The sequence below is a fragment of the Silene latifolia genome, chromosome 5 (genome assembly GCF_048544455.1).
Source record: "Silene latifolia isolate original U9 population chromosome 5, ASM4854445v1, whole genome shotgun sequence".
Lineage (NCBI taxonomy): Eukaryota > Viridiplantae > Streptophyta > Magnoliopsida > Caryophyllales > Caryophyllaceae > Silene > Silene latifolia.
The window spans coordinates 89,493,334-89,506,808 of NC_133530.1; the positions used below are offsets into that span (position 1 = coordinate 89,493,334).

A 13,475-nucleotide genomic window follows, 5' to 3' on the forward strand; every position below is an offset into this window, starting at 1 on the left:
TTTGTGGAATTATTTCTAAAACATAGGGCAAACTAAAATCATATTATTCCAATAAACTTTCAGGCGAGTTGAAATAGAGGAGCAAATTAAATTAAAAGCATGGGTTAGTGACGATAACTCGTAAATCAGGAGGAAAAAGAAAGAAACGAGAGTTCTCATAGTGTATATGTACTTCAAATTACAATTACCAAATACAACAATAAAATTGGTTGTTATAATGTTGAATAATTGAAGAACTTGAGAAAATTTTATGGGATATTCTATATGGTACCCCTTAATTTTTCGACTTTTTACATGGTACCCCTATACTTTTTAAAACATACATGGTAGCCCTAATTGTTGTCATTATCACTAAGTGTACCCCTAAACTTTATTGTTCGTCAATTAAACTCAGTTTTAGGCGTTAAGTGATGACTTGGATGCGTAAACAAGCATGTCATTTATTATCCCATGACATAAGGACTATATTATGCTCAATATCCATCTCGATCCTAATATTTATTGATATATATGGGCTAAAAAAAATTTGACGGAAAACTTATTGATTCCCTACCAAATTATCACGTCTAAAGATAGATATTGAGCCTAATAGAGTCCTTATGTCATGGGAATGATAAATGACAAGCTTGGTTACGCGTCTAAGTAATCACTTAACGCCTAAAACTAAGTTTAATTGACGGAAAATAAAGTTTAGGGGTACACTTAGTGATAATGACAACAATTAGGGGTACCATATATGTTTTAAAAAGTGTAGGGGTACCATGTAAAAAGTCGAAAAATTGAGGGGTACCATGTAGAATAGAAGGAATTACAAAGGCGAAAGGGTAGTGAGTGGAAACAAAATGAAAAAATGCTCATAAAAGATTAAAAGTTGTACATGAAAGAGCAACTACGATTTAGGACCTAAACAAGTTTTTGCCGATTTTCATATTGTATGTACTCCCTCCATACCATACCAATGGTAACATGGTAAAAAATGGGATATTTAAGAAAAGAGGGTAAAAGTAGGGGCAAAGATGGAAAGTAAAGTGAATATAAGGGATTAAATTATTGGGTTGGTGAGTGGGCCACAAGTGGTCATTGTGTAAATATAAGGAGAATATAAGAGTATTAGGCAAGTGTAACCATTGGTCTGATATAGAGGGAGTAGTATATATATAATTCATTTAATAAGAATCATTATAATGAATGAGTGCAATATAATGAATGAGTGCAAATTTTCTGTTTCATTTCATTTTCCATTTCATGTCTTATTGCTTCTGTTAATAATACACAAAATGTTATGACTAGTGGTGTCACTTTTTACCTTGAAAATGATTGTGAAAAATAATGGTAACATGTTAACAGAAAATAACATTATTTTATTGTAAAATGACAACATATTGCCCGTCTTATTTCAGACGAGAAACAGCTATCTGAAGCAAGACACGCTTTATATCACTATAATAAGAGGCATGCCCAGAAACTAGACCTGGCAAAACCAACCCGACCCAATTGACCCGACCTGAAAAGGTTGACCCGAGACCCGAAATCGACCCGAACTGCCGCACCCGAATGACACCCGAAGCCCGAATTGATCCGACCCGACCCGAAAATGACCCGAGCTTTCATGGACCCGTAACAGACCCGACCCGAAATGTCCGACCCGAAACCACTCAACCCGAAAATGACCCGATAAAATATAACTCTAATTGACCCCAAAAGACTTGAAATGCCTTTTTCTCTCTTAATCATTTACCCGAAAATGACCTGACCCAAAATAACCCGACCCGCTTGCCCGAAACAGACCCGACCAACAAACCCGAAACAGACCCGAAATCCGAAATGACCCAGCCCGACCCGAGCTAACCCGAAAATTTGAGAAACCCGAAGTAGCCTGACCCGAAATGGCCCGATCTGAACCCGACCCGTTAACCCGATTTGCCAGGTCTACCAGAAACCATTTTCCTTAATTTAATAGAAGTAACATGAAGCACAAACTCAAAGCCAACTTTGACCACCGAGGTTTTACCGATAATTGCGGTCTTGAAACGAAGACATGTCATCAGTTTTCTTAGGAGTTGATAACCAAAGAAGCTTACTAGAGTTTTTCTGCCAACGACGATGACATTTCAACTTTTCAAACAAAATGAAGTCTAAAATTGTGACTGATTTAAAATAGAGACCGGGTTTGCACATGTCCTCAAATAAACTAATTCAAAAATAAAAATAGAATCGCATAATTATAATTATTATAGGAAAAGGAACATCATGTCCGGCAAGGCTTCAAATGGAATCACTTGTACAACTGCTTGAATCTGCGGCAAGCTTCCAAAACATTTTCTCGGTGACCAAAGGCGCTAACTCTAACAAAACCTTCACCTCCCGGTCCAAAGCCACTACCAGGCGTGGTAACTATATGAGTCTTCTCAAGTATCTCGCTGAAAACGTCCCACGAACTCCTGCCAGGGAAATGCACCCACACATATGGTGCATTTGTCCCTCCGTAAACATTAAATCCGAGGGACTTGAATGTATCGACTATTATGTTTGTGTTTTCTTTGTAGAAACCAACTACTTCCCTCATAGCCTGCAGTACATTGAAATAATCAACCGGACGCTTTAACAACAAGTGTACACAAATAAAAGAGCACTTATTAAGAAGTGAGATTAACTACACACGCGGTCTGTCCTTGTCATCTAATTCTACGAATGATTCAAATTTTGGCAAACCATCTATGCTGAATGTGGACAAACTCTTATTATTTTCTCTTTCATCCTTATCTATGAACTTAAAACTAATGTATTAATTGATATTGTACTCTTACATATACCCTTACAAGTTTTGAGTGATGACTAATGAGAATCCAGGTTTAGACTGAAAAATACTCTTTATGAATCCTCCACAGAAAGGAAAAAAAGGCATTGAGATAAGGATAAAGTAATGACCAAGGATCAGTTGAGAAAGAGCATGAGTAACTACTATAGCGTAATGATACCAACACAACAATCATGTATACTCTTAACACTCATGTCCATGACAAAATAAACTGACCTGAAGGCCCTCTGGAGAAAGGCAAGCGAGACCACCTGCTTGGGATACGTTAGATGCTCCATTAAAGCAAGTGCAAACAATACGATTGAAGTCCTTTGCAACAGGGAATCCATCTGAAAACAAAAGGTCCTTCGGCACCACAGTCCAACCAAGGCGTACACCTGTGAATCCAGCATACTTGGAGAATGATGCTGTCTCGATAGCAACCTATAATACAGCTGAACATGTTAAGCGTTGTATAGCAGGCAAACAGCGTAAATTACACCTCACGCAACAGCATCACTACAATCAGATGTAGGAACATCAGGGTCTAAAATATAAACCAGACCCAGCACCAGTGCAAATTATGAATGTAAAAATGATTAGGTCAATGACCAAAGGAAAGACCATATGCAAAAATGGTTCAAGTGTGCAATGACAGTAAAATAACGACCCTGAAATGGAAAGGCGGTGAGAAGCAGAACAGGCAGGCAAGTAGCTGTAGTTGGTTAACATTTATACATTTCATCCCATCTATATTGTCCCCATTTCTTTACTGGTCCATCCCAAAATAATTGACCCCTTTATATATTTAGTCAAATGAAAGGGACCAAGGGAGAACTTTCCATACTAGCTGCACTTAAATAACATACTTTAGTGGGGATGGAATGGAAAAGATTCTTTAAGTCAAGGAGTAATAATAATTGAAGGTCAACATTGACCATTAATCTCTCCGAATATAATTAATGTTGCAATGGCAAATTAGTAACATTTAATTTATGACATAAGCTATTTTCATATTTTCTTTGTCATTAAAAGTTTTAACTATTTAGATATTATGAGAAAATAGTTCATAAAGTCGACTATTGGCGTCAAATGCGGACAAAATAAATGGGCTGGAAGGAGTATAAGACTTGTGTATTAATTATTGATCATCATATATAACCAATGCTTAGTATGTCAATAGGCTAAGGAATAACATTTAGAAGTTGTCACATGTTGCTTCAAGAACTGATTTCTCTTGACGAGGCTACCAGCTTAAGCCCTAAGAAAGTAAGAAGAGCATGATCATTGCTTAGCTAAGATGAACCCACTAAGACCCAATCGCAGAATCTGTAACTAAGGGAAGCAGCTAGGTCTCCATATTGTTCTTTTGGCTGAAAAAAGTTTCAGCCATATTGATGAAATATTTTTTTTTTAATAATATCAGGTTTAAGTGCATGATTGACATCATCATTGCCCCCAATGTTCCGAAGAAGTCCCACTGTAAGGGGATGAGAACTGAGAAACGTCAAATCCCACCTATATGGACCCATTCCCTATTTCCCTTTGCCAACACAAGGTTGTTTCCAATTTTCATCTAACTTTCTATCACCTTTGTTACAGACAAATGCAAGAAAACCAAGGGGTGGAGACTGATTTTCGAGGGGACAGATATTTCCAACAGAGATGGGCCAGTTTATTGGGGGATGTAGCTGTTTCGGCAGGGAGAAGGTTGTTTCTAGTGGGTAGGGAGGTTGATCGGGGTGAGAGGCAGGTTGAGTGGTTGGGCAGTGGTGGGAGGTGGTATAAAGGTAAATAGCTAATTCTATTGACCAAATATAACTTGCATAAAAAAAACAATCTGATACCAAATGTAAGGAACCAATTGAGTGGAGCTTAGTACGGTAGTAATGTTGGTCTTACCTCTTTTGCACCAGGAATTTCAAAAATTGAGCGTGGGCTGTCATCAGATATATACATTGCATAGGCGGAGTCGTAAACAATGATTGAGCCGTTGTCCTTTGCAAATTTAACCAGCTGTGTTAGTTGTTCTCTAGTTGCAGCAGCACCAGTAGGGTTGTTAGGTGAACAGAAGAAAATAATATCAGTCTTGCCAACAGCAGAAAGATCTGGAAAGAATCCATTCTCAGGGTTACACCTCATGTACTCTATTTTACCATACTTCTCAGCACCCTTCTCAAAAAGTCCTGTCTGCCCCATGATGACACTTGAATCTACGTAGGCCTGAAAATTTCAAAGCACAGAATTTTAGAATCTCTATAAGTTTACTCTATAAAACTGCATAAAGTGATTCGATACTGACTTGCTAAACCTGAACTCCTACTCTGACAACTGAAAAAACCATAATACATTCAACAGAGGGAAAATTAAAATAAATACTCCTAATGTAGAAATCCACCATGTGGGTTTTCAAAGAAATCAGCAAACAAATGAATTTTCCATATGGATTAACTTCTGAAAAGTGGGTTAAAGTTATGTGATGGTAGTACTTTCTTACAACAATGCTTTCAAGGAGATTGCTTTTAATTCTAATGCCAAAGAGAGAAGTATTGCCGCCAACATCAGAAAACTGGTCTCTTCAATTGCGTTTAATTTCGTATCATGGACTCATGGTGGCCTGAGAATTGGAATAATTTGTATTTGGAGAAGTGAGGAAGCCAGAATCGTCAAGGCAGTCACGTCGATGGCACCAATGGTGGAGGCCAGTTGACATTAATGGAGTATGTGTTCTTTCTGAGTGTAAGTGATAATGGCATCCCTAAAATACAGAGGAACAACAATAAATAGTTCATAGGAATGGGGGCATTCTTCAATATAATTAACAGGAATTGTTATGCCTTGTGCATTCTGATTTCCAAAATAGCCAAACGATTAACTCTTAGATCTGAAAGGCATGATGTGTGATGTGTGCCAAAGGCAACGATGCCCAATGTATGAAGCAAAGGTGTGACCTCGTAAACAGGAGGCCCACTGTATTCCAAACAAAATTTTATCATCAATGCAAAACAATACCCTTATGAAGTTTAAACATGGTATTTGAAGAAAGCGTATGATTCAATTGAATGGAAGTTCATTGAACAGATGCTAAGAGCTTTAGGGTTTCCTGATAGAATGGTGGATTGGATCATGGCTTGTGTGTCTTCTCCTTGGTTCACACTTTCTTTGAATGGTAACACATTTGGGTATTTCCAAGGGAGGAGAGGGATTAGGCAAGGGGATCCCATGTCCCCCTTGCTTTTCACTATTTGTATGGAATACTTGAGTAGGATTTTAAATGATGTGACTGTTAGAATGGACTTTAACTTTCATCCCCTGTGTAGACCTTTGCAGCTCAGTCATTTGTGCTTTGCAGATGACTTGTTAATGTTTTGTAGAGGGGATAGGAGGTCTATCACTATTATACTGAGGTCCTTTGCTACTTTTTCCGGGGCTTCAGGATTGGAAATGAATAGGGAGAAATCTGATATCTATTTCAATGGGATGCCTCCGGGGGAGATTGATTTTATCCCGTCCTATTCTGGCTTCAAACCTGGAACTTTCCCTTTTAGGTACTTGGGGGTGCCTATTTCCTATAAAAGGTTGGCCATTGGGGATTGCACCAGGTTAGTTGAGAAAATTGTTGGGAGAATCAGAGGTTGGGGGCCAAGAAGCTAAGCTATGCAGGTAGGATGGTCCTTGTTCAATCTGTCTTATCTCAACTTCATTCTTTCTGGTCTAGGATCTTTGTCATACCAGTTACTGTAATTGACAGAATTGAGAGCATTTGTAGAAATTATTTATGGTCAGGGGATGAGCAGTACAGTAGGGCTCCTGCTGTATCCTGGGATAAGGTTTGCAAAGCTAAAAGATATGGTGGGCTTGGTATAGTCAACTGTAAACTTTGGAATGAGGCTATGATTGGAAAATATGTGGTGGATTGCTTCTAAAGCTGATCATCTATGGATTAGATGGGTCAACCACATTTATATGAAAGGGCAAAACTGGATGGATTATAAACCGACCTGTAACACTAGCTGGACATGGAGAAGAATTTGTCATGTTAAGGAGGCTATGAAATCTGGTTATACTAACAGCTTGTGGACTGGGTCCTCTGGTGACTACTCTGTCTTACAGGGATATAACTGGTTACAAGGGGAGCAGGTGAAGTGTGACTGGTATCCATTGATTTGGAATAAATCTAATATTCCTAAGCATTCCTTTGTGGGGTGGCTGGCTGTCCAGGGTAGGCTGTTTACAAAAGACAGAATGCAAAATTTTGGGCTACCTACTAATGGATTGTGTGAGTTCTGCTTAGTCTGTCCAGAGAACCATCAGCATCTGCTCTATCAATGTGTGTATAGTCAGAAGTGCTGGGACAGATTAATGGAATGGCTTGGTGTGACAGTTCCTGTGCATGATGTGGTGCATTGGAGTGCTAGATGGAGAAGTAGATCACTATTGAAGAAACAGATTGTGCTCACGGCAATCCTTGCTCTTTGGTATCACCTGTGGCATGCTCGTAATGTTTGTAGGATTGAAGCTAAACTGTTCACTCCTTCTTTTATTATCCAGCAAGTAAAGCATGAGGTTCAACAGAGATGCTTGCAGAAGTTAACTACATCTAAATATCAGCTTCCAGAGATCTTGACAGGGATGCAGACAGGCTAGATTATTGGTTTGTTTGCTCTTATGTGTATGGTTGTAATGGTTGTATTTGTCATAGCTTGGTGAACTGAACTAATGTAATCTCATCTTATCATTATAATATATTTCACAATTCACCAAAAAAAAAAAACATGGTATTTGCAAAGTACAGCATATCACTTGTTTTGCCTTATGGATAAGATGCGCTTAAGGTGATTGATAAAAGGATTAATTAACTGATAAAAGCTCAAAACGTTATCCCTCCATCCTTTTTTTTCTTCCTATTTCATCCTATCCACTCCTTCTTTCTATCTCTCTCCTTCTGCACAAATCTACCCTTCATTTTCCTCCATCATCAAGTAGCAGATATGCTGAAAAAGACTACAGAGGTGACCACCGGAGGCTAGGTGGTCTGTGAGGTCAAGGTTACATTTCATGGAGGGGACATCAAGGAGGGAGAAGGAAGCATCGAAGGGAGAAGGTCTGAAACTTAAGAGGAGATGGCGGCCAGAAGAAGAGGGTCGACTTTAAGGGAGATGGTGGTGGGATAACATGGCAAGGAGCGGATTTGGCCAGGTTAGGTTAAGAAGGGGAGATAGGGTTCTGTGAAGGAGAAGGAGAAAGAGAAGAAAAAGAAAGAGGCAGCAAAAAAGGAGGGGAGGAGGAGCGATGGGTCACCCAAATACTGGAAGTGGAAAAGGTAGTGCAGCGGAATCCAACAGCGACAGCCAGTAATGAGGGTGGGCCAGCAGGTCAATGATGGTGCTTCTAGATGCAGGCGCCAGCCAATCGGCAGTTAAGTAAGTCAGAGATAGAGGGAGCCAGGGAGGTTGGTGGAAGGAGTGATGCTAATTGATTTTGTATTTGGGAGTTAAGACAGTTAAATGGGGACAGGGTAATTAGTAGTAGTCAAATGAACCAAACTGAAAATTAATGGATTTATTATAATTCTAGCAAATATATTTGTACTTGGTGTAACTTGCAAAAAGGAAGAAAAAAAAACCTACAAGATAGTGGCTGGAATTAAGGACGCAACAAATACATCTTAAACCCCACCACTTTACCCTGCCTAAGCAAGAAATTATTTGACGGGTAATGTTGATGTTCTATGGTGAACTAAGTCTCAATGCACAAACAAAACCTTGTCCTATTCAATATGATAAAGCTGCTGGCACTAGCTCTGTACACGCATTGTCATCAATGAACTTTCTTTTTACATTTTCCAGTTTTTAGAAGTTAAAATGTCAACCACACCAGCATTCAGACATGAACAGTGCATGCCATTGTTATCACTTGCTACACAGAGACGCAAGAAGATATGGGTAAGATACAATGTCAATAACATATATAATCACAGATTCACAGAGAAATGTAATGTAACAGCCTTGCTGACAGAGAAGAACCCTCAAAGTCATAGTCCCAAGCACAGTTAAAAAATCATTAAAGACACAAAAAGCAAGGGTAACAGATTACATAAAAAAATATCATACCGGGTAAGAGGGATCTTGAACAGCCATAGAGACATCTGATCCGAAAAGCATCTACAATCAAGGAAGAGAATCAGTGCGTGTCTGCAGCTAATACAACTATACAAGTACCCATTAAAACTTGTATAAGAATGTTTGACAATGTATAAGCTCCTTGAACATGTAGAGGAGATTGTGGCCAACTGTGCATAAGGATGTTGTCAGAGTATTGAGGTTTCAAAATTAAATAGTCCAGGTAACTAGATTAAAGAACAAGGTTAAAATATTTGTTATCGCGTGACTTGAGAGCATGTGTTTACTTAATCTTGAAGCCTGACTATATGGGCATAAGTCCTTAACCTCGCGACCAGAAAGGTAAATCGAATAATTTCTGTCCAGATAATTGAAAAGCTTTGCTCATATATCCTTCAATGTGCCAATGGCCCCACAACAATGTGTCTAGAAACCCCTTTAATCAATCGTAGATCAAGAAAACTGAGCTTTGAGGAGCAGAAAGAGTAATTTTTGGTTCAGAGAAAGTAGAAAGGACAAAACAATATTACCCCAAAAATTATAGTGGGATTCGAACACAAAAGGTCATCACTAAAACATAGTCATCAACCTTACTCAATACCATTGGAAAAGGGAGATTTTAATGAGTTATCTAGGTTATAACAAATATGTTTATACTCCCTTTGTCACACAGTAAGGTTCACAGCCCCCATGGCGCAAGAATTAAGGAGGGCAAGAATTACAAGAGGAAATGCAAGATGAGAAATATGAGGGGTTACAAATCACAGTAAACAAAAAAGAAACAATGCAAAGTGAATTTTTTTGTGAGACGACCTGAAAAGAAAAGTGAGAACCTTATTCAGAGACACGAGAAACAATGTTTTTGTTTGAAATGAATATAATGTTACGATGAAGCTGCAAAGCAAAGGGGGAAAATGCTATTCCTCAAATTCAAACTAGCGATCACATAGCCGGTACTTTCACTGATACCAGGGACGCAGTCATCTTATTTCAGTCTTTTGGGAATTAAATTTATTCATCAAAAACAGCCAGGGAAATAGTTAGAAAGAGGCCTGCAATGGGAATCGGACCCAGGATTACCCCCGAAAACAATGGCCCCTGAACCAGTTAAGCAATACGAATGAACCTATTATATGATCAAGAATCATTATGATCAAATGTTTACATATTATGTTTTTAAGGGACACAATTCATAATCATTAAACTCATTTGAGTCTTTTGGACATCAAATCTATTTATTGAAAACAACTAGGAAATAGTTAGAAAGATGCCTGCAACGGGAATCAGACTCAGGAATACCACTGAAACAATAGCTACTGAACCAATAAATCAATTCTAATGAACCAAGCACATTATCATGAATCGTTAGTTCATTACGATCGAATGTTTACATATTATGCTTTTAAGGGGGACAATTTCATAATCATTAAACTGGATAACTAGAACCAACCTGAAGTCGAGCAATGTCACACTTGGCACCATCTGAAACAAATATATCACTATCTTCAATGCCGAGGCTTCCATAATATGTGGAAGCAATTGCAGCTCTTAGTTTCTGCATGAATAATCCAATAAAGGATTGCATCAATAACATGTTCCTAAAAAGATAACAGTATAAAAGAGCTTAATCACTACCGATAACACCTAAAGAAGGGGCCATCAAACATCACCATGAACTCGTCCCACCTTTAGCATCCTCCAATCCCGCAGAACAACAGCCTCACCCGCCCCTTACTCCCACAATCATCGTAGGGGGTCATTTGGTCAACTATGGTAGTGCTGGTGTCAGTCAAAAAGGAGATAACGTCAAAGGCGGGTGGTTTGAGTGGTACTGTGGTAGTGCGTAGTGGTGGTGTCTAACTATGGTTCACAGCAGCTATGGTAATGTAATGAATCACGGTTGGAATCATAATGATAGAAGTGTGGGATAGTTGGGCTAATGTTAGGTTAGGGACAAAATGAAGGTTAATCATGTGATCATAAGATCAGTATGGGTAAACGAGACATTGAATATCCAAAAAACTGTTATATTAAGAAATGGTGAAGTTCCAGCGAGAGTAAAACTGGAAAATGGCAAAATTCCCGTGAACATGAGCGATCCGGGGAATATATGCTCTATTTTCCCCCATAGTCCCATCCTTTCACCTATTTTATCCGTCTTGTAAGTTGTGATGTTATTATTAGAATCTTGTGAAGACAACCACGGCTTAATGCATTATTAAGTAGACATCCAGGCATCATGGACAGGAATCAAAAAAAATAAGACAACTGAAAAAGTAATAGAAAGACAGAGAAAGACACATCCACTTACCTTTTCACCTTGCTCAGCACCATAACCACTGTAACCTTCTAGAGTTGATAAACTGTGTGCTCTCTGCAATAAAATGCACATACAGATGCCCAGGCATCAGGCATGAGGAGAAAATAATTAATTGATCCCCCTCCCACAGAAAATTAAGCGCTGTAAATATGGTCTAAAATCAAAAGTTGCATATTTGGAGACCACCAAATCCACACAGAAAAATATACTGCAACACAATCCTTCACTTCTTTCTTTATTGTTTTTTAAAAACATAGTAACGGAACTAAAGTTAACGATTGAAAAATTTTATATAAGCAACAGAGGAAAGCATTCCCAACGACAACGAAAGTGGTACCATACAACGGCCCTTCCACATTAGAAATAAAAAGAAAAAACTATAACTATTTGTAGCCGAATATTTTCCTCATAAAGAGGGTGTCACTACAGATAAAAGAGAGTGTCACTGCAAATAGAACACCTTGGCCATAGCAGATGTGATAACTTCAGGAATGGGCTCAGTAGTGTCACCAATACCAAGGCTAATGACTTTAGCATCCGGATACTTCTGCAAGTGGGTTCCTTTCCTTCTATTAATCTAAATCAAAAATGGAGTTGCGAGATAGTCAGAGACAAATTGAAGCAAAAGAAATAAGCAAATTACAGCATAGAAATGATTCATAATTTTAAATGCAAGGGTGACGGCTATAATACCACACCATGGGGTGTTACTCGTATACAAAAAGACACCCTAGATGTGACTCCCATACACAAAGTGAGTGACGGATAATTATGCTCTTACACTATCGAGAGTAATCTCATTTACCCAAGAAAGAAAATAGAATTTCTGATTTGATGAAGCATATGGCTCCAAAAATATAATAGCTTCATAAACTATAGCTTGGAATCTTGTTGGAATATAAGAATGAGACAGCATCATCAGTATGATGTTTCCATTCAATCCAAGTGCACCACCAAATTCAGAAAGGAGACAACGAATTCAGGATACAAAAAGTCGGAAAAGGGACAGTCCAGAGGGATGGGGAGAGTACCATATAAATTTCTCTAGAATACCTTATGTATAGTTGAAATGTACCTAATGATTTACTTTTATGTAATCCTTATAATTCATATGTCCTACTGTAAACCGACTAACCAAATAAGAAGTAGCGAATACTATTTGGTAAATTACTTAAAACTATAAGCATTTAAAGAGAATCCTCCGCGAAAGAAGTACCTCGGGAAAGAGATAACCAGCTTGAAGCTTCGCCATGTTTGCATTTCGTGATACCTTGGTTGTGTGAGCTACATAAAACAATGCATTTGATAGACATGACAAATTCAATCAAATTCAATCGAAAACTCGGCACTGAGTAAGAGACGCATACCAGTCTGCTCAGCGTGTGGTACTGCGACGCATTTACACACTCCAGCAGCAAAGCTCTTGCTGCGAATAACTGGAAATAACTGAACTCTGCAATTTCAATTACAATTACAATTAGCATTGCAAAACTTAATCAAACTATCAACGATTAATTGAAACGAAAAGAGACCTTGAATTGATAGGAGACGGAGCGAAAAAGGTAGAAGATGAAGAGGACAATGGAGGCGTTATGATATGATTCACCACAGTCGATGACGAAATCGCCATTTTCGGTTAATAATCGAAGCTCACCTTCTGCAAGACGGATATGAGTTTAGGGATAAGTAGACTTCTCAAGTATTTGTGCAAGGCGGTCTTTCACAAATTTACCATCCGTTTTACAATATGTTAATTTAAAACCGTTTTACACAAGACCGACTCAAAATCAGAGGACGAAACGAATCAAAATCGGAGTTGAAAACGAAATACTCACCTAATGTTGAACGTGACTGAGATACAGTTGGAGAGGCGTGAGGAAGACTGGAAGAGAGTGAGCAACTGAGTAGGGTATGTCTAATTGTCTACGGCTATCAATTATTTTGGTTCGATTTGGTAGTGGTTTACCGAATTTCTTAAATGTGAATCAAAATCAATATAAATAGACCCGTGATAGTTTTTTTTTTTTTTTTTTTTTGAAAAACCCCAAAAGGGATTTAAATATCATTAGCACAATCAAAAGAGACTAGCTCGGCAATGTTTTGCGGAAGTACATCGACCCATAAACGCCTACCTGGCAACCACGGCCTTACATGAGCAAGTTCGTGAGCCACCTTATTACTAGACCGCCTAACATAGGAAAATTCAACAGAGTTAAAAAAAGAACAAAACGAGTAA

The 13,475-nt window shown here is 38.4% G+C and overlaps 1 protein-coding gene across 1 annotated transcript; it reads right to left on the bottom strand.

Moving 5' to 3' along the window:
* Positions 1–1,983: 1,983 nt before the first annotated feature.
* On the bottom strand, positions 1,984–13,177 carry LOC141657830 (LL-diaminopimelate aminotransferase, chloroplastic-like). The gene is made up of 11 exons (XM_074465176.1): positions 13,075–13,177; positions 12,772–12,896; positions 12,607–12,692; positions 12,456–12,523; positions 11,700–11,816; positions 11,231–11,293; positions 10,370–10,474; positions 8,911–8,961; positions 4,700–5,020; positions 3,035–3,241; positions 1,984–2,569 (listed from the first exon to the last, which is right to left on the bottom strand). Exons 2-11 carry the CDS (start codon positions 12,867–12,869, stop codon positions 2,276–2,278), a joined length of 1,410 nt encoding a protein of 469 aa, XP_074321277.1. The 5' UTR covers positions 12,870–12,896; positions 13,075–13,177; the 3' UTR covers positions 1,984–2,275.
* Between the last annotated feature and the right edge of the window lie 298 nt (positions 13,178–13,475).